Raw genomic sequence first — 27,190 nt, 5'->3', positions numbered from 1 at the left:
CTTGGCATGACTGGCTTCACCTGCTTGGTTAGGAGTAAGAATTTTGGAGTCACAGACTCCAAATCCTAGCACTGCCACTTACTAACTAAATGACTTGGGCCATGTATTTTACCACTCTGTGCCTCAGTTTTCTTCATCTATGCAATGGGAGGATTAGTAGTCCCCATCTAATAGGATGGTTAAGAGGATTAAGTGAATTAATACAAACTGAACTGAAAATATTATGTAAATATATAGCAAATAATCCACATAAGTAAATATGAAAAAATATAAATATAATATTAGCTTTATTTACATATTTTATGCATATTGAATATATATCATTTTACATTTAATTTTATATGTTTTGCATTAACATGCATTGTTTCATACAAAGGGGCTTCCTGGATGACTCAGCAGGTAAAGAGTCTACCTACAATGCAGGAGACTGGAGAGATGCAGGTTTGATCCCTGGGTTGGGAAGGCCCCTGGAGGAGGTAAAGGCAATCCATTACAGAACTCTTGCCTGGGAAACCCCATGGACAGAGGAGCCTGGCAGCCTACAGTTCTTGGGTCGCAAAGAACTGGACATGACAGAGCACGTGGCACATTTCATATAAACATTTATATGCATATAAACATAATTCTTTATATTATTATTACTGTTGCCTTTTTTGTCTACTCTATCTCCTTGCATGGATAGAGAGACACTATGGGTAGGCTCTTCAGCTTTCTTGCTTTCATCTGAGGCCATAGATTCAGAATCCCTTGTCTCTACAGACTCTGCTGGGGCTTCCCAGGTGGCACGAGTGATAAAGAACCCACCTGTCAATGCAGGAGACATAAGAGCTTCGAGTTTGATCCCTGGGTTGGGAAGATCCCCTGGAGAAGTGCAACCCACTCCAGTAATCTTGCCTGGAGAATCGCATGGACTGGGGATCCTGGCAGGCTACAGTCCATAGGGACATGAAGAGTCGGACACAACTGAAGCAACTTAGCGTGCGTGCACAGACTCTGCTAAAATTATGCAAAACAAGGCTTAAGTTAGATTAAAACTGACTCCATCACTTGGAAAATTACCATCTACAATGAATGCCAGAAAACTATTCTTTCTTAGGTTTCGATGCTGCTCCTCCTTCAGACATCGTTATCTAAAGTTCTGTAGTGTGTGCGTGTGTGCCCAGTCGTGTCTGACTCCTTGTGACCCCGTGGACTGTAGCCCACCAGGCTCCTCTGTCCATGGGATTCTCCAGGCAAGAATACTGGAGTGGGTTGCCATGCCCTCCTCCAGGGAATCTTCTTGACCCAGAGATTGACCTGTGTCTCCTGCATTGCAGGAGGATTCTTTACCATTGAGCCACCAAGGAAGCCCAAAGTTCTGTAGTAATTTTATGTATTTCTTGTCCTACTTCAAAGGCTTTCTATCTCTGGAGCAAATAGCATAAGATAGAAATGCATCAAAATGCATGCTGTGTATCATATGGTTAATTTTAGATCATGTTATACCCAACAACTATTGATTCAGAGGGAATAGGGTGGTTCTGAAAAGAGCAGGCATTGTCTCTTTCATTTGTTTTCTTGGAACTGAAATAAGGGCAAAGTTTTCCTTTGTCTTCAAAGTCATCAATAATCCATGGAGTAAGGGGCTTCTCTGGTGGTCCAGTGGCTAAGGGGCTATGCTGCCAATATAGGAGGTGCCCAGGTTCAATCCCTGGTCAGGGAACTAGATCCCATGTGCTGCAACTAAGACCCTGTGCAGCCAAATAAATAAATATAACAAATTATAGTAATCCATGAATTAGACTTAACCTCCATGAGCAATAATGCCACTGACATTGACATCACTTCAGAGACACCTCCTTGCCTTGATGGTAAGTGTGACACAACATCAGCCCCCACCAAACCCACTTCCTTTCCAGCAAATAGAAAACAGTCAAGGACGTGAATTCACTGTCAGCCTTAAACGCTGAAGGAGAAGATTGCATTTGCTTCTGGCAAACATGAAGTCAGACCTCTGGTATTTCTTTCTCTTCTGCATCCAAGTTGAAATTATAACAGGTAAGTGACTTATTAAATATGCATTATTAAGTTATAATTCAAGTGAACATTAAGAAAAATAACAGGTGGAACAGTTAGGCACCAAATAGAAAGTGTGTGTTTGTTTTTTAGGAAGTAAGAACAATTACAGAAGAGCCCAAGTCCATGGCTAACGGCATTTATGTCACTGTTTTAAGATGAAAAATGTCTCATCAGATCATTAAAATTTTAAATTACCTGCTTGAAGTTAACTTTTAGTGGATAAAATAGAAGAGTGGCTTACTGTTCTCAGAGGAAGATGAAAGGCAAAATGACTTGTGTCAACAGAATGAAAATTAAGTAGGCCTGGCATTTGGGCTGGGAGAAAATAAAACGGAAGGGCTTTGAAAAGAAGGAGTTTTATTTTAATCTTATCTGGGTGGTCTTTTGTCAGAAATGCACTGGCTGCCACAAGGTTTTTTTATAGCACTAATGTCAAGGTCCTTGTGAAAGGCCAAGGATCAGTGGACAATGTAAAACAGTCCTAAGCCTCTGAAGACACTAAAAAAAAATCATTCTGAAGTCCTCAATTCTTTCTCTTACATGGTATATATCAGACTCTATTTGAATATTTTAAATAATGCTATTGACAATGAAATTAATATGTGTTTCTTCTACTTCTTACTGGGTATGTTTTCAATTATTTTTGTTTTATCTTTAAGTCTGGGCCATGTTCCCGAGGTTGGGAAAAAACAAAGTGAAATCACATTATTTTGGGAAGTTTTGCTAACACTAAAAGTGTAGGCAGAACTTTGGATGGTATACTCTTATTTAGAGATAAGTTTTGCAGTGGTACCAATAGTAGACTTTATTTTTATCTTCAAAGGAGAAAAAAGTGTATTGATCAAATATTTGAGCTTGTGGTGGCTCAAGGTGGCTCCAAAGCTCATAAGAGGAATGAGGAATGAGGAATTATTTATAGGTCCCAAGGGTAGTTTGGGGCTTCCCTGGTGGCTCAGAGGTTAAAGCAACTGCCCGCAATGCAGGAGACCCAGGTTCGATCCCTGGGTTGGGAAGATCCCCTGGAGGAGGAAATGGCAACCCACTCCAGTATTCTTGCCTGGAGAATCCCATGGACAGAGGAGCCTGGTGGGCTACAGTCCCCGGGGTTGCAAAGAGTTGGACACAACTGAGCTACTTCACTTTCACTTTCACTTTCAAGTGTAGTTTGGGGCCACTATGCCTTTTCTACACCCCGTGAAATCCTTTAGCTGCACAAGCAACAAGGGAATAGCACTGAGAGCGATATTCATTTATTCATTCACTCACTCATTCATTCATTCATTCAGCACCAAGAACTTGCCATGTAGGCGGTACTGTGCTGGCCTCTGTGTGTATAATGATGAGCAAAACCAGGTTAGTTCCTGCTCTCATGAAGCTAACTGCAAGTCTGGAGAGAGGCATTAATCAGATAATTTTGTGAATGAAATGACAATTACAGACAGAACTCAGTTCTATCAGGGGATGTAACGAAAAAACTTGTGTAGACTGGGTGGATATGGAGGTGCGGGTTGGGGGTGGGATTCATCCAAGTCTTTTAAGTGGTTCTTGAGCTGAGATTTGCAGGACAAATAAGGGTAAATGGGGAGAATGGTGAGACAGTGGGTAAGGACATTTCATATCAAGAGAAGAGTAAGAGCAAAGGCCCTGTGTCAGGAAGGAATGAAGTGAGTCAGGAAGCTGGAATGGAAGGTAGATGTGCCTGAGGACAGAGAGGGAAAGAGTTGGCGATGGTGCAAGATGAGGCTGGAAGGGAAAGCAGAGGATAGACTATTCAGACCTTATGTGCCACATGAAGGACTGTGGATTTTCTCCCAAGAACATTGGTTCAAGTCATTGAAGGCGTTGTTTGTAGTGTTAGAAAGTGTCCCAATATGCCAAACCCAACTGGGCATGTGTGGTGGTGATATTATGCTCAGGAGATTCAAATTAACAATGGTGTTACCACTGTGGAAGGATCGATCCAGCCTAGGTGGAATTATTTCCAGTTGTCAGACTAAGCTGATTAATACATTGTACTTCTGGAATGATATATATCTTAAGATTCCGGTGGAATAAAATCAACATTCCCCCTCATCACACAGAAAATCATGCCACGTGACAAGCTGTTTTCCTATTTGACTGGTGGCAAAATTGGAGCATGAATGACTAGATGGAGATAGTAAACTGCTTAACAATTTTTTTCTAGCAGTATTTTGCTCCTTTAATTTATATAATTGATTCAGGTGGTTCAGGGATTCATCATTGGTAAGGCATTCCTTACTAAATGAACTTGAGCATCTATCCTCCTAATTTAAGGCAAAATCACTATGCCTTTCTTACAGTTAATTCTTATTGGGGTATAGTTGCTTTACAATGTTGTGTGAGTCTCTGCTGTACAGCAAAGAGAATCAGCTACATGTATGCGTATATCCTCTCTCTTTTCTGGATTTCCTTCCCATTTAGGTCATCATATTCAAAGTATCATCACAATCCATTTATTCAGCAACTACTGTTTTAAAGACTCTAAATGCAAAGTAAAGACCAAAACTGAAGTCAGCTAAGTTCTTGCAGCTCCTTTCCTTTGGTATATTTGTAATCCTCCCAACTATGTAGGCTTCCTCATCCCATGGAGAGGTAGGCATTCTTAGTTAACATTTGAAGAATCTCAGACCAGGAAAGGCTAAGTGTTTGGTTACCTAGTCTTCAGTGGCCGAACCAAGATTAGAATTCCAATACATCTGATTCCAATATCCACTATCTTTCTGTACCATGTTGAAGTAGCGGAGAAATAACATGAATCTCAAATGAGAGAAATTACCAGTTTTGTTATTTGGTTGGTGAGTTAAGAGGGAAAGAAATCTTGGTGATTCTCAGTCTTCTATTGATCTCAATGTAAAATTTAACAAAATCATCTTCTTTGAATGATTCTGGAACAATAGGAGGTTCTTTGTTGTGGAAGGATTTGGGAAAAGTGGGACCTTCTATCTACATTTAGAAGACATTCTTTCCAGAACTTATGGGCAATGGAGATATGATGTGGTGATATGATGAATTCTGGTTTTGGACAGACCACTTTGAAAGCAGTGAAGTGTGAATGGCTGAGATCAGGTGGTGTTTAATAAACGTGCATGTCTCATGGTGTGTTCAGGGTGGAAGCTGGAAGGGGAAACATCATGCTCATTTTGAGCCTTGATTTTGTCACCCAGGCTTTGAAGCAATGATTCCTGAACTCCATCACCTGAGGAAAAACAACACCTCTTTGGCGTCTCCAGCATCTGCTCCTCCCCAGAGTTCAGGGACTCCCCTGAACTCTGGGGAGGAGCTGAGCTAATATTTGAGCCTCCTCCTTCCAGTGTTTGTGCTACATTTAAAAAAATCCAAATTGTCCGTTTTTCTTTCAGTACTTGAATTCAGGCCATTTCTCACTCAGTACAATAACTCTATGTTGATTTAGTGTGTGTGTACTCAGTTGTTCAGTCGTGTCCAACTCTCTCCAACCCCATGGACTGTAGCCTGCCAGGATCCTCAGCCCATGGGATTTTCCAGGCAAGATACTGGAGTGGGTTGCCATTTCCTTCTCCAGGGGATCGTCCCAACCCAGCGATCAAACCTGAGTCTACTGTGTCCCCTGCATTGCAGGCAGATTCTTTACTGCTGAGCCACCAAGGAAGCCCTATATTGATTTTCCTCCTTCAACATTATGTTTATGTTGACTTTCCTTGGTTGTGGTCTTTTCTTTTATTTTTGTTGAAATGAGGAAATTTCTTTTATAGACTACAGAGGAAGTCTTCCCTCTGTAATTTGAAAGGTCTGCTACACTTCTTGATTGACTAAGTCATTGTCATATTCAGAGCATCTTAACTGAATATCTATTTATTATTGTAAATAGTAAATCATAATTTAATAATAAAATGATGAAATCATAATAAAATCAATAATGACAATAGGCTTGCTTGATGTTTTTATCCCCCACCCCCTGCAGTGACATGAGAACTTCACGATGTTCTCTTTTCACTCTTCTGCTTTCTGGTGGGGCTTTCCAGGTGGCCTTCGTGGTAAAGAATCTGCCTGAAAGTGTAGGAGACACAGGAGACTTAAGTTTGATCCCTGGGCCAGAAAGACTCCCCTGGAGGAGGACATGGCAACCCACTCCAGTATTCTTGCCTGGAGAATCCCATGGGCAGAGGAGCCTGGCGGGCTACAGTCCACAGGGTCGCGAAGAGTCAGATATGACTGAAGTGATTTAGCATGCACACCCCATATGTGGGTTTTGTTGAAATAAATGAAAGCTTGTAGTTGTAGATCAGTTGCTAAGTTTCCCCTAACAGTATTTCTCTTCTGACTGAAGGATTCTCTCCTTATACTCACATCACCTCTTTTCAATGGCAGCATCATTCTTGCCATCTGCTCCTGTCTTGTCACCCCTGTTCTTATCCAATGATCAGAAGACTTCTATTATTTTCTTCAGATACCTTGAAGTCTCTGAATTCCAGCATGGGTAAAGATGTTTTTCTTTTACTCTGATGAATAACTAATATCTTTCCTGGGAATAAGATTCCTGATCTGTCCTCTTTAAATTGTCTGTGGGTATTCATTCACTCTCTGCTGGCTTCTAGGGTTGTGGTTAAATAGTTCCATGCTAGTCTGACTCTCATTACTTTGCAAGTAGCTTAAAAAATTTTCTCTAGAATCTTGTTATTCATTTTAATATTGGAATTCAGGAATTCCACTAGGATATGCCTAATTCTGTGAGTGTTTTCATTAACATTGTTTGGGACTGAGTCTTTTCAAACTGAAGATTTCAGTTCCTTATTTTAAACTTTCGGGATATTTTTTTCTCACAGTGGTTGTTTAGTCGTATCTTTGTCTTTTTTTCCTTCTTTTCAGAAATGCCTATTATTTTCATGAAGGTCTTGAGATCCTTGTTGTTCATAATTAGTGAACAAAATGACTTTCATAACTTGCAGTTGGTATTAACAACTTCCTCAGATGAAATGGAATATTTTGGTTTTTAAATTGCTAGCAGCATATTCCAATTTCTTAGTAGAAACAAAATGCAAGTGTGTAGGGAGGATTTCAGTTCTCATCTAAGCTTTGCTCACTGTGGTATCCATAAACTTGCTTGACAAAAAAAATTGGCCTCAGTATTCACAGTTGTAAACTGAGCAAAACCCGTAGCTTATGCTGACTCCCTATCCTAACAGTGTGACTTTTTTTTTTATAATCAACATTATTTAATTAACTTCAATTAAGAATTATTAAGATTAAAAATGTATTTGTGTCATAAAATATGACATTATCTTTGCTTCTCTTTTTTTTTTTCTTTTCTTTTTTTTTTTTTTTTTATTAGTTGGAGGCTAATTACTTCACAACATTTCAGTGGGTTTTGTCATACATTGATATGAATCAGCCATGGATTTACACGTATTCCCCATCCCGATCCCCGGGATATGTATAAAAAACAGTGTGACTTTTATACATAAAAGATGCAAAAGATAAAAATTCATAGTCCAGTATATATATAAACATATGTATACACATACATATACACAAACACACATGTGTATATACATGCACTTACACATCATTTGCTGTCCTCAATGCCTGAAGAAAAAGCCACATTTACTCCATAAATGGCATCTCTGTACTACTTCTATCCTAATAAATTGAGTCTATTAAATGACACATTTTGGTCATTCTAAGTAAAATAAAAATAATGGCATTCAACACCTTTTAAGGAAAATTCAAAATTACATTTTGGAGTTTAGAACTTAAGAATGCAGAAAATATGTAACACAAATGAGAGCTGTTAGTCAGCAAGTGACTTTTTCCCATTAGTTTGGCCTGTATGGTTGATTGAAACAGACAGGCGAGTTTAGAGAGAGGCAGAAATCAGGCTATGAACCTCCTCTGACTCTTGCAGACATACTGATGTCTGGATCTACTTTGCATGAAGAAAAGCTAAGAAGAATCAGGTTGTCTTTAAGGAAGGTGATGGACTCAAGAATTTTCAGTCAATCACCCACTAGTTCTGATAGAGTCTTTTGTTTGTCTGAATGTATTGCCATAGACATGGCACTTCCAACAAGCACCAGAGGAACACTTAGAAGGAACTTCTTCAAGTGTAAGACATCAAACTTTTTACAACCAGCAATTATACCCTCCTAGGGCTTAGAGCCGAAAAAATTCATTCATAAAAAACAACAAGAAACAGAAATAAACCTCTACTGCATTCTCAATTCAAGTTTTGTTCATTTTGTACTATTTAGGACTGAAGCAAAATCTTCTTGAAGTTCCTGTTTGCACTTATTTAACTATGAGAGTTTCTTATAAATGTGAATATATCTGTTTACTTTTCTACAGGCAAATAAGTTACAATACTCATCAAGAATTTAGACCCCATCAGAGCAAGGACCCAGACTTTGTTGCAGGTTCAGGTACACAAGGCAGCTCAACGCACAATAGTTCGAGGCTGTCTAGGGAAATGAGTGTATTAAACACAATGTAATTTCATATAAAATAAATAATTTTATGATTTTTGTGGTGTACAATAACCTTTTCAATCATATAAAACATATGTGGCACCAGCATAAACACTGCTTTAAGTATTTGGGACAATTATATACCTAATACATCTTGAAGGAAAAGAAATACTTGAAAATAACATCTAAATCTAGGTTAATGTTAAAAACTTCTTTTTCTTCCTTTTTCTCAGCAAGTCTCTTTAGCTTCTGTGTTTCAGTTTCTATAAAATTAGGAAATTGGGCTAGATGATTGGACTAAGGGGCTTTTTAGGAAGGGTGACTCTGGTTTCAGATTGTCTAGGTTCAAATCATGGCTCTACCTTATTTTGGGCCCATTATTCAAGCCTCAGTTTCCTCATCTGTAAAATAGGGATAAATATAGAAAATCTGATATCAAATACTGCTATAAACATCAGATGATGTATTGCATGAAGTTTCAGTTCAGTTGCTCAGCCGTGTCCGACTCTTTGCAACCCCATGAATCACAGCACGCCAGGCCTCCCTGTCCATCACCAACTCCCGGAGTTGACTCAAACTCATGTCCACTGAGTCGGTGATGCCATCCAGCCATCTCATCCTCTGTTATCCCCTTCTCCTCCTGCCCTCAATCCTTCCCAGCATTAGGTGTTTTCCAATGAGTCAACTCTTCGCATGAGGTGTCCAAAGTATTGGAGTTTCAGCTTCAGCATCAGTCCTTCCAATGAACACCCAGGACCGATATCCTTTAGGATGGACTGGTTGGATCTCCTTGCAGTCCAAGGGACTCTCAAGAGTCTTCTCCAACACCACAGTTCAAAAGCATCAATTCTTCGGCGCTCAGCTTTCTTCACCGTCCAACTCTCACATCCATACATGACTACTGGAAAAACCATAGCCTTGACTAGATGGACCTTTGTTGGCAAAGTAATGTCTTTGCTTTTAAATATGCTATCCAGGTTGGTCATAACTTTCCTTCCAAGGAGTAAGCGTCTTTCAATTTCAAGGCTGCAATCACCATCTGCAGTGATTTTAGAGCCCCCCCAAATAAAGTCTGACACTGTTTCCACTGTTTCCCCATCTATTTGCCATGAAGTATGGGACCAGATGCCATGATCTTAGTTTTCTGAATGTTGAGCTTTAAGCCAACTTTTTCACTTTCCTCCTTCACTTTCATCAAGAAGCTTTTTAGTTCTTCTTCACTTTCTGCCTTAAGGGTGGTGTCATCTGCATATCTGAGGTTATTGATATTTCTCGTGGCAATCTTGATTTCAGCCTGTGCTTCCTCCAGCCCAGCGTTTCTCATGATGTACTCTGCATATAAGTTAAATAAGCAGGGTGACAATATACAGCCTTGACTGAAATCTTACATGAGATTTCATGAGATTACATGAGAAACATGCAATGCTTATAAGTTGCAATTATTATTATTTGGAAGCTTTGGAAGGCTTAGATATTTGTATAACTCCAGAACTATTGGACTTCAGAGAATTGGTTGGGTATCATTCAGTCTGAGCCTTTGCCCTTGGACTTGGAAATAAGCATTCTCCATGATCTAATAAACAGGATCTCTTGCTCTGTTTTCCTTGTTTATCTCCTCACCCCAATGAAGGACATTTACCAACCATGCTCACTTTTCATATTCATCTGCTCATTCATTCATTATTATTGAGTATCTAATATACTCCTGTGGTGTTGGAGAAGACTCTTGAGAGTCCCTTGGACTGCAAGGAGATCCAACCAGTCCATCCTAAAGGAGATCAGTCCTGGGTGTTCATTGGAAGGACTGATGCTGAAGCTGAAACTCCAATCCTTTGGCCACCTGATGCGAAGAGTTGACTCATTGGAAAAGACCCTGATGCTGGGAAGGATTGGGGGCAGGAGGAGAAGGGGACGACAGAGGATGAGATGGCTGGATGGCGTCACTGACTTGATGGATGTGAGTTTGAGTCAACTCCGGGAGTTGGTGATGGATAGGGAGGCCTGGCGTGCTGCGATTCATGGGGTCGCAAAGAGTCGGACACGACTGAGTGACTGAACTGAACTGAACTGAATATACTCCAGGTCCTGGGATTATTTAAGTGACCATGATACAATCTTTATACTTATAAAGCTATTGGTTAAATGAGAAAGATAGACAAAAATAATTATGATCTAAGCTAATACATGTTATAAACATATTGGTGTAAGCAAAGATTTATTGAGAGCATAGAGATGGGAATCTTTGTCTGGGGGGTCTCAGAGACCAGTTTAAAATTGCTCTTAAAGGATGAACAAGGATTTCTAAGCAAATAAAGTGGTAATAGGCTATTCTAGTCTATGCGGACAGAGGCAACCATGTTATAGGAATGGCCAAAATGTATGGTGCAGCTTGAAGCTATATGGTCCCTGATATCATGAACGGGTTTTGTGTCATGCCAAGAAAATTCATTTTTTTAACCTCATAAGCAACAAGGTAATGGATATTTTAACCTGGCCGAGTGGCATGCTTTTTAGGAACACAATTTTGGAACCAGACATGGAGGCTAGAGGAGGGAGTGATGGCTGTTGAGAATGCCCGTCAAGAAGATGCTTCCACAGATGAGGGAAGTTGTGAAATAGTCCCGGATTGGTGATAGGAATAGAGAAGAGCAACTGAATTTGAGAGCCATCCATGAGCTAGAGTCAACTGGACTCGGTGACTGATTGGATCAGGACAGTCAGAGAGACAGATCAGAGAGAGGGAGACCTGAGGAAGACCGAGGTCCTAACTCCTTAAAGGACAGGACTTGTCTGGGTTTGGTGAGTGAATGCTGAGTTCAGTCTGGAAATGTTACTCCTAATGTGTCAGGTACATCATGAGAAAGATGTTGAAAGGAAGCTGGAAAGAAGGAACTAAACCAAGGGGAACGGTGGGCTGGAGATAAAGGTGACTGGGGTAGAGAGTAGAGTTTATTTTAATTACTTTGTAAATATCACGAGAAAGTTTATAACATCTCTGGGATTTTTCCATCAGTTTTTACTAGAAGAAAACCAATCTTTCATTTAAAAGCATTACACATTTTGGAGCATGAAAGGTTGTTTTACCTCCTCTACAGAGTTCCTTGGGGAAAAAAGCAATTCACACAATGTATGCTTGTGTCAGTGTGTGCGCGTGCACACACACACACAGTCTTTTGGCTGTTTAACTTTCTCCTTATTTTTTTTCTTAATTTTTTTTTTACTTCCTATTCTGCAAATGTTAAGACTTTGGATTGGGCTTATTTTGCCTACCCTTGCTACTGATTTTAATCTCTACTTTAGATTATGGATGCCTTTGAATAATAATGTAAATATAGAAATAATGCATATATAAAAATCTGCTAATCAGGATTCTAAAAGTTTTAGCTGGTAGGTGCATAAGAAATGACAGTGTTTTTATGAGTGGTTTTAAAAAAGTGGTAGAAAGCATATTTTTTAAATGCCAAAATTTCTTAGTAAAAGCCCAAATGTAACAAAACCCTAACATAAACATTGCCATTTTTAAAACTTCGCATCTTATGTCACATTTGTGTGCTATGTTAAGCTAAAGATTATCATTATTGGATTACAGAAAATATTTTTAATAAGCCTATCAATAATTGCAAACTCAGGAGCTCTTATCTTTCTATCACTCAGATCTTTGTGGAGGTTTGTGGTTAGAAGTCTGAGTTAAGGAGAGTAAATTGCTGATCTGTCTCGCACCCGCTGCACTGTGTGGGTTTTTAAAGTGTTTTTGCCAAAAGACTTTCAAACAGGCATAATATGATTGCTTATAAAGAGTCCTGGCAGAACGGGTTCTAGCAAGACAGTCTGACACTGAAGAAATGAAATAGTTCAGATATTAAAAGAATCAATTTGCAAATAAACTTCTGAACCATAGTGCAATTCTCAGGGGAACTTTTTCTTCAGAGATTTTTCTTAATAGCTGCCCCTAAAAGAAGATGCAAATGCTTTTATCTTTTGAAATGTTTGACGGTCTAGAGAAATCACCTAATATAAAGATTTTGATTTTACCCTTAAAACCTTAGTCTACTAATATCAATGATAATGTTATAAAAATCATAGTTAGCAGCAGTGAACAGGTTTGAACCTCTGTTGGAAAGATTGAACCCTTTAGACTGGTAGTCAACGTGATTAAGTATAGTACCTATATTCTAGAGTACTGATAATCTAGGAGTAGCAACAAGAAGTGAACAGATATGGTAGCAAAAAAAAACGAAGTCTTATTACCCAGATTTTAAAACTCATCACCAGAGTTCAAGAGAACATTATCTTATTTGTGTTTTTAACAATGCATTAAGTGCTAAATGTGATAGTGGTGTTTCTATTACAAATATCTTCCCTGGTGGCTCAAGTGGTAAAGCATCTGCCTACAATGTGGGAGACCCGGGTTTGATCCCTGGTGTGGGAAGATCCTCTGGAGAAGGAAATGACAACCCACTCCAGTACTCTTGCCTGGAAAATCTCATGGACAGAGGAGCATGGTAGGCTACAGTCCACGGGGTCGCAAAGAGTTGGTCACGGTTGAGCGACTTCACTTTCTATTACAAATCACTAACAGGCTCTCGTTATGAAACATCTGGGTGTATTAGAACAGTTTTTGGTTCAGAGGCACATATCATGGACATCCATTGGGCAAATTTAATGATTCTGCCCTCTGGAGGATACAAAAAATAGCCAGGTTTAAATCTGTCTTCCTCTCTGTAGATATGAAAGAACCAAAAGAATAGTCAACAATTTGAACAAGTCTTTGGGCTTCCCAAGCGGCACTAGTGGTAAAGAATCCACCTGCCAATGCAGGAGTCTTAAGAGACTCGGGTTTGATCCCTGGGTTGGGAAGAGCCCGTAGAGGAGGGCATTGCTACCCACTCCAGTATTCTTGCCTGGAGAATCCCATAGACAGAGAAGCCTTGCAGGCTCAGTCCATAGGGTTGCACAGAGTTGGACACAACTGAAGCGACTTAGCATGCACACCTACAAACAAGTCTTTATGAACCTGGTAGATATTTATAATAGTTAAAGAACATGCTTCTTTAATACTCAGGTAATATTCATTAGAATCTGACATCCCAGTTGAGGCGGTATCTTCTGTACTTGATTGCGTATTTGCATGTACTTGTTGGCAGAGGAAAGGCAACCCTAGGATCATGTTCCACTATGAGCTGTGTAATCCTGGGTAATATACTCACTTTTCTGACCCCAGTTTGGCTTGATAAATTTAAATGTAAAAGTTAAAATGAAAGGCTTAACTGGGTCATTTCTATGAGCCTTTTTGGTTCTTGTATTTTATATTATATGCTTTATCTCCCTAGATTTATAACATCGTTGAGCTCTACATATTCTTCCATCCATCTATCCAAAATATTGTGAATTACTACATGCTACTGTAGATACTTGAGATGGATCACTGAATAAAATCAACAAGGTCTCTGATTTTAGAGCTTACATTTTTGTATAATAAGTAAACAAATAAATCATATAATGATACTTTATCTCAGGTAATATGCTAGAACATGACTTAGAATGGGGCTTCCCTGGTAGCTCAGATGGTAAAGAATTTGCCTGCAATGTGGGAGACCTGGGTTCAATCCCTGGGTTGGGGAGATGCCCTGGAGAAGGGAATGACAATCTACTTCAGTATTCTTGCCTGGAAAATTCCATGGACAGTGGAACCTGGAGGGCTACAGTTCATGGGGTCACAAAGAGTCAGATATGAGTGAGTGACTAACACTTTCACTTTCACTTGGATTGAGTGGTCAGAGGTTGCTGGAGAAGTAAGAAGCAGCCATATGAAAATAAGAGAGAACATTCTAGACAAACAAGAAATTCAAAGCCCTGGAGTCCAGCTTCTCATGTTTGAGGAATAGAAAGAGCAGTGTGATTGCAGTGTAGTGAGTGACTGATTTTAAATAGTGTCAGCAAGACAGGGTAGATCATGCAACTCATGGAAACCAGTGTAAGGAGTTAGATTTTCTTCTAACTGAGATGGGGAGGCCCTAGATGTTTTAGTAGCAGGGCAGGTGCACTATTGGATTATGTGTGTAAGAAGATTATTCTGGTTTCCCTGAGGAGCATGGATGGTGAATGTGCATGAGTGAGAACAGAAAGTTTGGAAGCTCTCATCATGCCAGAGAGAGAGAGATGTTGCCGATTTGGACCAATAGCAGTTTAGATGGAGAAATGGGTAGATTCTACTGGATTTAAAACAGAGGTGCAGGAAATCAGACTTTCTTCCTGTAGACAGATTTCAAGTGATCCTCTAAGACTCAATCTGAAGTGATCACTGTGAAGCTTCATGTGGTTGCCTGCTTCCATTATACTTTCTCTGGTTGTTGCTAGTAGCACTTCAACTTCAGATTGTACCCCAAATCTTTCATGTGCCCAAGAGGTTGTGTGACCTTAGACAGACAATCTAATCTGTCTGGGTCATCAGTTATCTGTAAACGGAAAAACTGGACTTGCTGTGTGATTTGTACGTTTGCTAGGTTTGACTGTGTCTGATGCTCGGCAGACGTTGAATCATGTTACAGGAAACACAAGTGTGAAGGTGGAGGTGTTTACAGGACGCCTGAAACATGTGCGGACAGTGAATATGAGAACTTATGGGTACTGGGGATGGAGATGGTGATTTAGCGAGAGTGAGGAACATATCAAAGATAGTGTAAGAGACTATTTTAGAGGATGATTTTATATTCAAATGTGGTATGTGAGAAGAAAGATATTGATGAGGAAGACAGGCACAATTTTCCACCACTGGCATGGCAGGAAAACTGACCAAAGAGATGTGATGCCCAGTCAAAGCAGACACTGGCTATAAAGGTTGGTGTTATTGTACCAGTACTCCTGGTTGAATATCAGACTTGAAGTTAATATCTGGGAAAGGTGGAGAAAAGATTCTAGCTGCTTCTACAGTTATAAGGAACTAATATATTCAGATTTTCCTTAAATTGTCTCTGTATCCATTAAATGCTTTAGACATGATTATAGGGATGACCTCCTTTTGATACTGTTTTTCAAATGCCATCAAAGACTGAGGAGATTTTGTGATTAGAGATTTGAGGTTCTACAGGATCCATAGTAATTGTGAAGAAATTGATTACATGCCCTATCTGATTCCTGTAGTTGAAAATGTTCAAATAGCAGATTAAGAGTTACTAAATGGTTTTCCATATAGAAAGTTTAAGCATTGGGTGTGTCTGCATGCTTAGTCACTCAATCATGTCCAACTCTTTGAGACCCCATGGACTGTAGCCCACCAGGCTCCCTCATCTATGGAATTTCCCAGGCAAGAATACTGGAGTAGGTTGCAATTTCCTCCTCCAAGCATTGGGCATGTGGACACTTAAGTCAGGCTTCTTACCACCATGTTTAATAACAAAAAGGTGACCTAGGCAATTTATAGATTAAAATTGATAAAATGATTAATTAAGAGTGTCCAGCAGAGGGTTCCCTTGTCTTTACACTGTCTCCATTTATTGTTTGTAGATTTTTTTGATGATGGTTTTTTCCCCTCTGTGATACCCTAGATGGGTGAGATGGTGGGTGGGGGGCAGGTGGGTGGGCAAGAGGTTCAAGAAGGAAGGGATATATAGATACATATACATATAGACATACATAGAGCTGATTCACTTTGTTGCACGGCAGAAACTAACAGAACATTGTAAAGCAGTTGTACTCCAATCAAAAAGTGTCTAGTAGATAAGATAATTTGGGATCTCCAGTTACTCCCCTGATGTCAATAGCACACACCCTCGGCACTGTCCCTCAAGAAAAACTTGAGTAGTCTTCCTCAGTTCAGTTCAGTTCAGTTGCTCAGTCATGTCCAACTCTTTGTGACCCCATGAACCGCAGCACGCCAGGCCTCCCTGTCCATCACCAACTCCCGGAGTTGACTTAAACTCATGTCCATTGAGTCGGTGATGCCATCCAGCCATTTCATCCTCTGTTGTCCCCTTCTCCTCATGCCCCCAATCCCTCCCAGCATCAGGGTCTTTTCCAATGAGTCAACTCTTCACATTAGGTGGCCAAAGTATTGGAGTTTCAGCTTTAGTGTCAATCCTTCCAATGAACACCCAGGACTGATCTCCTTCAGGATGGACTGGTTGGATCTCCTTGCAGTTCAAGGGACTCTCAAGAGTCTTCTCCAGCACCACAGTTCAAAAGCATCAATTCTTCGGCACTCAGCTTTCTTCACGGTCCAACTCTCACATCCATACGTGACTATTGGAAAAACCATAGCCTTGACTAGATGGACTTTTGTTGGCAAAGTAATGTCTCTGCTTTATAATATGCTATCCAGGTTGGTCATAACTTTCCTTCCAAGGAGTAAGCGTCTTTTAATTTCATGGCTGCAATCACCATCTGCAGTGATTTTAGAGCCCCCCAAAATAAAGTCTGACACTGTTTCCACTGTTTCCCCATCTATTTGCCATGAAGTGATGGGGCCAGATGCCATGATCTTAGTTTTCTGAATGTTGAGCTTTAAGCCAACTTTTTCCACTCTCCTCTTTCACTTTCATCAAGAGGCTTTTTAGTTCCTCTTCACTTTCTGCCGTAAGGGTGGTGTCATCTGCATATCTGAGGTTATTGATATTTCTCCCGGCAATCTTGATTCCAGCTTGTGCTTCTTCCAGCCCAGCATTTCTCATGATGTACTCTGCATATGAGTTAAATAAGCAGGGTGACAATATACAGCCTTGACGTACTCCTTTTCCTATTTGGAACCAGTCTGTTGTTCCATGTCCAGTTCTAATTGTTGCTTCCTGACCTGCATGTAGGTTTCTCAAGAGGTAGGTCAGGTGGTCTGGTATTCCCATCTCTTTCAGAATTTTCCACAGTTTATTGTGATCCACACAGTCAAAGGTCTTCCTAGCCATACCTAAATGCTTTTCGTCAGGACAATAGTCTCATTAATTTTCATTTCTCCTGACTTCCTGGAATAGCCCAATAAGATGCTGGGACAGAAAGCGGATTATGGAAACACGGTTTCTCCTCTGAAGTATCCAACAGCAAAGTAATCTCTCTTGGTTGTTCATGGTCTCATCTGGTTATGTTCTCATCCTGAATCCATAGACAATAAGTGTTGGAAAGGACTTTAAGATGTCTTGGTCCCACTTCCTTATCTCACAGATGAAGAAGCTACAGTCTAGAGAGGGTTCCTTGTTATAGAGACTTGCTAATGGCAAAGCCAGAATTTTCCTCTGGTTTCCTTGGGAACCACTGCATTGTACTTCTCTCACTCTGCACCACCAACCATTATATTTCATGTTGTGTTGGGTTATAGGTCATAGTGTGGGTATAAAAGGAGAAAAAGTTGCTGACAGAATCATCTTCAGAAATAGAAGTACGTCTGTGTCTGGGTGAGCACAGGGGTGGCTGTGCAGACACTTTTGTTCCAAGATTTCTTTGTGGTTTACACACTGCCATTCTAAAGTCCTTGGGAAATTTGCTATGAACATTTCTAAAGAAACTGTGAACCAGCTCACTGATTTTTATCTTCTGCATCAAAGCAAGAGTAGTGCAACATAATTAACTTTCAGACAAATAAGTCCCCATGCAAATCATCTTTTATTTTAATCTAATGTAGATTGTACCTATTCTCATGTGATCAACCCTTCCCCTTCGCCTTTTGCTTATATCTACCCTCTATTTTTTAAATGAAACAAGCATTAGTTTTCTTTTTGTACTTTAAAATCATTTTTTTCTAGAACAAAGCATCTATTCAGAAAAGTGAAAAAATAAAATGTGCAATTTAATGAATAACTACTAAGCATACTACCTTACTCCCATAATCACCACAGGTCCAGAAGTTAAACATTTTCAGCACACAGACACCTTTCCGCTCTGTATTTCTTTCCTGATTCCAACTCTTCTTCCCCTTTATACAGAAGCATCATACTAAATTTTGTGACAGTCATTTGGGTTTTATAGTCTGTTTCTATTATTTTAGTCATTATCAAGAAATCACAACATGCATACTTCATTTATCAAAGTCTCAAGTTACATATACTTTTTCTGTCCCCCTAGACAATCTATTTTGGGTTGACAGTTTCATTCAGTACTCTAAAGATATAAGATGTAATTCCACTGTATCATAACTTTTATTATTGATGTTGAGATACCACCTGTCAGTCTAACAGTTGCTTTTTAGAAAGAAGTCAGTCTCTTTTCCCTAGTTGTTTTCAAGATTTTTATTATAATATGCCAACTAAAGAACCTCTTGATGAAAGTGAAAGAGGAGAGTGGAAAAGTTGGCTTAAAACTCAACATTGAGAAAATTAAGATCATGGCATCTGGTCCCATCACTTCATGGCAAATAGATGGGGAAAGAGTGGAAACAGTGACAGACTTTATTTTTTGGGGCTCCAAAATCACTGCAGATGGTGACTGCAGCCATGAAATTAAGGGACACTTGCTCCTTGGAAGAGAAGTTATCACCAACCTAGACTGCATATTTAAAAAAGAGACATTACTTTGCCAACAAAGGTCCATCTAGTCAAAGCTATGGTTTTTCCAGTAGTCATGTACAGATGTGAGAGTTGGACTATAGAGAAAGCTGAGAGATGAAGAATTGATACTTTTGAATTGTGGTGTTGGAGAAGACTCTTGAGAGTCCCTTGGACAGCGGAAGATCCAACCAGTCCATCCTAAAGGAAATCAGTCCTGAATATTCACTGGAAGGACCGATGCTGAAGCTGAAACTCCAACACTTTTGCCACCTGATGTGAAGAACTGATTCATTGGAAAAGACCGTGATGCTGGGAAAGATTGAAGGCAGGAGGAAAAGGGGATGACAGAGGATGAGATGGTTGGATGGCATCACCGACTCGATGGACTTGAGTCTGAGTAAACTTTGGGAGTTCATGATGGACAAGGAGGCCTGGCATGCTGCAGCCCATGGGGCCACAAAGAGTCAGACGTGACTGAGCAACTGAACTGAACTGAGTGAAAGTGAAAGTTGCCAAGTTGCGTCCCCACTCTTTGCAACCCCATGGACTGTAGCCCACCAGGCTCCTTTGTCCATGGAATTTTCCAGGCAAGGATCCTGGAGTGGGTATTCTTTTCCAGGGGATCTTCCCAATCCAGGACTCAAACTTTTGTCTTCTGCATTGCAGGCAGATTCTTTACCGTCTGGGCCACCAGATGTGCTTATCTTCAAAATATCTGCTTGTGATTTGTTGGGATTCTTGACTCTGTGAACTATGACTACATTCTGAATAGTTTTTCTAGCCTAATTTTCCAATTCCTCAACTCTTTTTAACCATTTAATATACTTTTAACCTACCTGCTGAGATTTTTTTTTTCCAATTCTAGTTAGTTATCTTTCAAATTAGCTGACTTTTTTCCTTGAAGTTTCCTGTGCTCTATAGATACTCCTACAAGTTTGTCTTTTATTTCCTTAGACATAGAATGCTCAATTGTTTTATTTTGGGGAATCTTTTAATTTAAATATATAATTGTGTATTTGTTTTTATAGTCTGTTGTTTCTGTTGTTTTGTTTCCTGGTATGTCTGTTTATTTTTTATGGTATGTTTGTCATTATAACTAAGTATTATTTGTAGATATGATTTGAGTCCTGGGATATAAATCTTTGCTTTCTGGAATAGTTTGTGTTTTTACTTTCAAAAGCTTAGGTATAATAGTAATCCCAGTCACCTTAAACAAAGTTCAATTATTGAGATTTTTCTGGACCTTTGGAGTGATTTGAAGGTGGGGCATAATCTGGGTAAAAGCTGGCTTACTTCTGCTTTACCTGTATTCCAAGAATGCAAACATTGGGGATTTCACCTTACCAAGGAGAAATTTGATAAAATGTCTTTTACCAGATTTCTCACTTTCAGACTCCGGGAGTTGAGACATGAAAACAAAAATATACATCTGAGAGAACAGCATAAACTCTCAAAGTAAAAGCAAGTTCTAACCTTTGCTTCTGTCTTTGGCTTCTGGTTCTTCAAGTTTAATCTAGTAATTTCTTCTTTACTTTCACCATTTAATCTTTTGAGCTAATAATTTTAGGCATTTCATTCAGCATTTTTGGTTATTTTGGTGTGGGAGTTAGTTTGAACAATCTGGACTGCCATAGCTGAAAACTAGAACACTTGTGTATATTTTCACAATCAAATCCTCAAGTTGAAAATCTATTCCTTAACAATATGAGAGATAGAAAGCCTAGAGATATTAAAAAAAATAAGTAACTGTGGTAAATCTTAAATAAAATTGACACACTAGTGTAAGCAGAGTTGTGGCAAGTGAATTCTCCTGCATAATGCTAGTCCTGTTAAAAAGTGGAACAGTTCTTTCCAAAAGCAACGTGGCCATGTAGAGTGTCATTAGAGTCTTTAGAGATTTTTACCACATGTTGAAATATTTACATGAAATCAAAATGCTGGAAATAACCCCAACCAGTCAACATGAGTGGAATGCTTTAACAAGTTATTCTAGATTGACATTAAGCCTTTTGTATAGGCATTAAAAAGGATAATTATTATGACTATGTAAAAAATAGAACATTTATAATATAATATTAAATGCCAATAGAAGAACACTAAGTAATATGTTTGCTATATAAAATAAGTTTATATCTGGAAGGTAAAGAGCAAAAAATGCACAAATAGTATATCTATTTCACTGGAATACGAGCAAAAGGTAATTTTTTTCCTTAAAAATTCTTTGTTCTTGTTACATAGTTTTCTCAAGAATAAAACCAGGAATGTCAAAATTTAAACTAGCAACTGTCATGTTAATAATTTTTTCCAAACAATTTCAGTATGAAATTTCGTCATATTAAAAAGAAAGAAGAAAAAAGGAAAAAAGAAAGCAGACAGTTGTTTGACTTATAACTCAGAATCTGCAACTGGTCCAAAACCATTTCAGCTTCTTTCTTCTGTGATCCCCTATGTAGCTCACAAAAACAACTTTGGCTTCCTATAAGCTTCAAATTTGTTTTTAAAAATGAGAAAGTAAATAGAAAATCTGGATTATTATCTTTATCTTTATCATCAGACTTTGATTCAGTTCTCAATGGATGAGGTTCAGAGAAGACATGTTTCTATCATTTGAAAATAATTTTCATTTGTTCTTTCACTCTCTTAGAGTGTATAGTGTAAATATATATTTATACATAACCATTCATTTTTAGTTCAAGCTGTTTTGTGCTTTAAAAAGCTTTTTCCCCTAAACTATGTCTTTCCCCGAATTTTTCATTGTTTGACTAAAGTGCTAATCCTCCTTCAATTTTAATTTTCGAAGTCACTTTCTTGGAGTGGCATTATCTGAATTCTTCAATCAAAATTAGGACCCATGTACCTATATTTGAATAGTACTCCATTTCTAGCATAAACTATGGTGCATGACTACATATTTATTTGTCATCTGTCTCCAATATGAAATCTGCCAAGAGGCAGGAACCACTTCTGCTTGATTTATGCTATGTAAATGTATTATTTAACATATTAAATATTATGTACTCATGTATGATAAACAAATCTCTGGTTAGGTTTTTTCCTAATTCACAGTTCTACCTTCATATTCTATAATTTGGTTGTGAAGTTCTTTCATTTTGTTGCAATGATGGTGACTTTATGAAGAGAAAAGATGACTTTTGTGTTCAAATATAATGATTAGAGCAACAAAATCATAAAATTTTGCTTTCTTTTTTTTTTTTTGCCCAGGAGAATTCAATGATTCTGCTGCATCTGAGATGTTCATATTTCACAACGGAGGTGTACAAATTTTATGCAAATACCCTGATACTGTTCGACAATTTAAAATGCAGTTGCTGAAAGGGAATAACATACTCTGTGATCTCACTAAGATTAAGGGAAGTGAAGACACGGACTCCATCAGGAATCTGAATGCCTGTAAATTTCAGTTATCCAATAATAGTGTCTCTTTTTTTCTATATAATTTGGACAGTTCTTATGCCAACTATTACATCTGCAAATTGTCGATTTTTGATCCTCCTCCTTTTCAAGTAGATATTCTAAGCAGAGAATATTTGAATATTTATGGTAAGATATTGTTTTCATCTTCTAGACTTGAGAGTATATATGCATTTTAACATTTTTCTCACTAATGAAAACAGTTAAACAAACAAGTATCATATAAACTGCTGAGTTAGAAATAGGTTATATTGTCTTTAAAACAGACATGCTGTTGAAAATCAGGGAAAAAATTAGAACAAATGTCAAAACCCATGGCTTAAGAACTATTACCTCTATTCACCTGAAGTTTAAGGTTTGGGGTTTTTGTTGGGGTATGTGGAATTAAGTGAGATGATTGAAAACAGTAGTTTTCTACATTACTTTTCTTACTGTTTTGCAGGAACATAGACAGCAAAGTCTTTTCCGTTAACCACATTTGTAGACATATATGTGCATAGGGTCTTTTTGGTTTTATTTTTGGATCCTTGCTATCATACTGAGATGATGTTATTTATTTACTACTTACTGCATTTCATGATTGTACTGAAGAAAAACTTTATTTGATTAAATAGCTCTTTTAAATTTGGTAAATGAACTTATAATTCAGCAATGAAAGGGGAGATTTGATTCTGAGAGCTTTTCCTTATCTAATCTTTTTTTTTTCAACCCAGAATCACAGCTTTGTTGCCAGCTGAAGCTCTGGTTACCCATAGGATGTGCAGCTTTTGTCATAGTCTGCGTTTTTGGATGTGTCCTTATGTGTTGGCTTACAAAAAAGGTAAGCAACATCGATCTCTTCTTGCACCAGCTTTACTGGGGAATATCAGTAGTTCTATACTCATCAGAGTAAGTATTGCTTTTGCCAGAATAATTTGATTAACAGATAGATAATTTCTTTTCTTTAAGATGTGCCTATTAATTAAACTACTAACTTGGAACAGAAGCTTATTTACTTTATAGCCACTTCATTCCAAGAAGAATTCAGTGGCTTCCAGAAAGATATGTCATTATTATTATTCCAAAATGCTAAGGGAATCAGGGCCATGGAAAGACCAAAGGGAAAAGGAAGGTTAAAAGATTTTTTAAAAAGATGCTTCCGACTTTAAAAAATGTTATTCCATGTGGACTGCAAATTTGATTAGAAGTTTCCAAAGTCAGGCCAGATGAAACAGTTGTAAGCTTTCCTCAACTTGTCAATTAAGAAACAACCAGGGAGAAAGCCTTGGAAGATGCCATCAGTAGTTGAGAAAGAAACTGCCAACTTTTTTACATGGTGAGTTATTAGGACTCCTTGCTTTTAAAGAAAATCACTGAAAAGCTATGCAGAAAGATAAAAGAATGATAACAACAAAAATCTCTCTGTGCGGGAGAATACTCTTTTTAATCTATCACAAAATGGGTTCTCAAAGAAATTATACCATTCTGAGTATTATGCAAGGATGTTAGCACCTTCAAGTACATCCACAGTGTGATCATTGGCCATACAGTATGTACGTTTGTTTCCAGAAGGGAATTTGAAAAGAGAGACAAAGAAGGAAGAGAGTAAGATAAGTCCTGTGATCTTAAGTCTACTGTGGAAGGAAAAGTAAAGGCATAAGTGAGAAAAGATATTAAGCAGAAAGTCTTTTATTTAAAGTCATTTACATATATGGCTCTCCTTGAAAGTGAAAGTCACTCAGTTATGTCTGACTCTTTGTGACCCCATGGACTACACAGTCCATGGAATTCTCCAGGCCAGAATACTGGAGTGGGTAGCCTTTCCCTTCTCCAGGGGATCTTCCCAACCCAGGGATTGAACCCAGGTCTTCCAAATTACAAGCAGATTCTTTACCAGCTGAGCTACAAGGGAAGCCCAAGAATACTGGAGTGGGTAGCCTATCCCTTCTCCAGGGGATCTTCCTGACCCAAAAATCAAGCTGGGGTCACCTGCATTGCAGGCAGATTTTTTTACCAACGGAGTTATCAGGGAAACCCAAAGTCAAAAGCCTAAGTCACGTTTAATACTTTGTCACATACTGCTTCAACAAGAATAGAAATCAGTAACACACACACACACACAGAGGAATGGAGATGGGGAAGAGGAGAAGACAAACCATGTTTCTGACTTTTCTTGCAGAAATATCCCGCCAGCGTGCATGACCCTAACAGTGAATACATGTTCATGGCAGCAGTGAACACTGCTAAAAAGCCAGCACCCACAGGTACAGTGACACATGGGGATTTGGGAAGCGAAGAGTGTTCTTTATATGAAGCCTATAATTTTAATTTTTTGTTTTAAAAGAAGAGAAGATGTCTCTAAGACAGAATTTTAGTATTTTCTGTAAAAAGCCAAAGTTTCATTTTCACTGAATTGATGCTTTGTCTCGTTCATTGAAAATGAACAATATGTACATAATACATGTAACTCCATGGCTGATTCATGTCAATGTATGACAAAACCCACTGCAATATTGTGAAGTAATTAGCCTCCAACTAATAAAATAAAAAAAAAATGAACAATATGGTAGAGCTCAAAGTTTGCAATAGGAGCCAAGTTTGCAATAGACGTTGGGTAAAACTCCATGGAAAATGTAGAATTGGTGCTCAATCTTGAAACATAAAGAAGAGTTTGGAAGGGGTATGTGTTTCCCTGAGGGCATGTATATGTGTGTGCGTTTATAAGAGGCAGAGGAAAGGAGAAGTTTTGCTGAATGGGCTTGGCACATAAAGAATTTTTAAAGAATTTATGCTATATTTCTGTTACAGATGTGACCCGTAATTTGGAACTCACTGGCACCCAGGCATGAACCACCTTGGCCAGTTCTCTACAACTTGAAGGGCAAGATTCTCTGTTTCCTGGACCACAGAGAGTCTGACTTGATTTGACTACATACATCTTCTGCAAGAGTTTTGTTCAGTCTGGACTATGTCAGTCAATAGGGATTTTAACAGACTGCCTTAGTACTGTTGAGTTCTCTCAAAACAAATACCCTCTTGCAACTAGCTTTATAGAAAGCCCAGCTCATGTGTGCTCAACAAACAGACCTCACTGGGATGGAATCCCTGTTTTCACATCTGCTTCTAGCAAAGCACCAGCCAGGAGAACAAACACATCTACAAAATTGTTTTAAAGATGCCAGGGGTACCGAATCTGCAAAGCAAATGGGCAGCCAAGAGCCAGAGTCTATCTGCATTTCACTACAGACTACCTCTTCTTCCTGTAGGGATGACCATTCCCTTCATAATCAGGCAGTAGAGGAAGATGCTTGAAAACTGTAGTTGTTTTATTTCTGAGGTATGGATGTGTAACTATAGCATACTAATATGTTTGTACACAGCACTGTTTTTCCAACTTCAATACCCCAGTTGACCACTGCCCCAACAATTTAGATTCTTTCTTCTGCCCTCAATTTTACTTTTAAAAATGCTTCTACCTAACTACTTGACAGGCTTATGGAGTTGGGAGCTACTGTCTACATTTTTTCCTTCTGCTCCTCAGTTACATATATATAGTTGCAGTCTAGTGAATATAACTTGCCTGTATTCTCCCTAAATAAGCATAATTTTTTTGCTCCAGAGAGATATCTTATTTTCCCAAATTTCCCCCAAATTTCCAGTTGTTCTTATAATGTATTCTATGAAAAAGATTTACTTTGCCTTCAGTTTACTTTCCAAATGGTTTACTTTGCTGACATGTTGACACCAGTGGAAGGAAGCATTGCTCAGAATCAAAAGTGACTTCATTTTTTGACACTTTTCCCCACTAATTTTATGTTTTCATGGTGCTATTAATTACAAACCAGCCTATTTTTGGAGATCATGCTAAAATTTTGAAGCGAAGAAAACCATCTTTCTTTGTCAAGCATTGTCCTGGAAGGTAAAGCCCATGATCCATTCGGCAAAAGGTTGCAGTTTTTAGAGGTCACTGCCAAGCTTCAGCCATGATGCCGCTGTTCTTTACAGGTTGAAGTGGCCCCCATTAGCCTGGAGCAGCTATCCAGACCTGGGTGGAATTCCCAGAATTGAGAGACTCTACTGAGCCAGGACAACCAGGTGCTTTTGCCCCCGGGGGCTGAGGCAGCCCTGGGAACCAGAGTCGGTCTGCCTGCCTTTTCCTCCAGGATCTGTGATGAAACACAGATGTGTCAGGAAAACATCTGTATGATCCCCTCTCCTAGTAACCACTCAGCCTGGAAACTGGCCCTGGCTCTTCAAGACAGTCTTCCTTTGCATTCAGTTTAGCTGTAGAGATTCTTAAGTACATGTAACATGTGATTAGTCTTAGCTGAAATATTTTCTGCACTTCCTGTCTGCATGCCCAAGGCTTCTGAAGCAGCCAATGTGTAGGTGACATTTTAAATATAGGTAAAAAGGGATTACGTAGTAGTTTTAGAATGTGTAGTTGCCTGCTTATTACTTTAAAAGTAAGATCTGATATGTCATTATGCATACTTATGTTATTTTAAGCATGTGTGATGCTGGATATGTACAGTACAGTACTGAATGTGTAATTTGAATCAAGTACAATGTTCTACTGAGTTGGACAACCTGGCTGGCTTTGCAGAGGTGTTCCCAGGATTGTTTGTGGCTTTCTGCATGGGGTGTCGAGTGGGGAGGACAGCCCTCAGGTGGTCCCCTTCTCCTGGTTGTCCGAGTTGTCCTTTGAAACACCTGCGTCCTTAGCCCTGTATGTTTCAAAGGGAGTTATTAAAGGATACAATTTCTGTGAAATAAAAGCTGATTTTCAGTTCA

General features: G+C 38.8%; 1 protein-coding gene across 1 annotated transcript; it reads left to right on the top strand.

The window, feature by feature from the left end:
- The first annotated feature begins 1,906 nt into the window (after positions 1 to 1,906).
- On the top strand, positions 1,907 to 27,190 carry ICOS (inducible T cell costimulator). The gene is made up of 5 exons (XM_043910305.1): positions 1,907 to 2,037; positions 22,208 to 22,546; positions 23,131 to 23,237; positions 24,576 to 24,660; positions 25,205 to 27,190. Exons 1-5 carry the CDS (start codon positions 1,980 to 1,982, stop codon positions 25,243 to 25,245), a joined length of 630 nt encoding a protein of 209 aa, XP_043766240.1. The 5' UTR covers positions 1,907 to 1,979; the 3' UTR covers positions 25,246 to 27,190.

Source organism: Cervus elaphus, chromosome 8, assembly GCF_910594005.1.
Source record: "Cervus elaphus chromosome 8, mCerEla1.1, whole genome shotgun sequence".
NCBI lineage: Eukaryota > Metazoa > Chordata > Mammalia > Artiodactyla > Cervidae > Cervus > Cervus elaphus.
The sequence above is the reverse complement of the archived record's forward strand: the minus strand, read 5'-3'. Positions and strand labels throughout refer to the sequence as shown.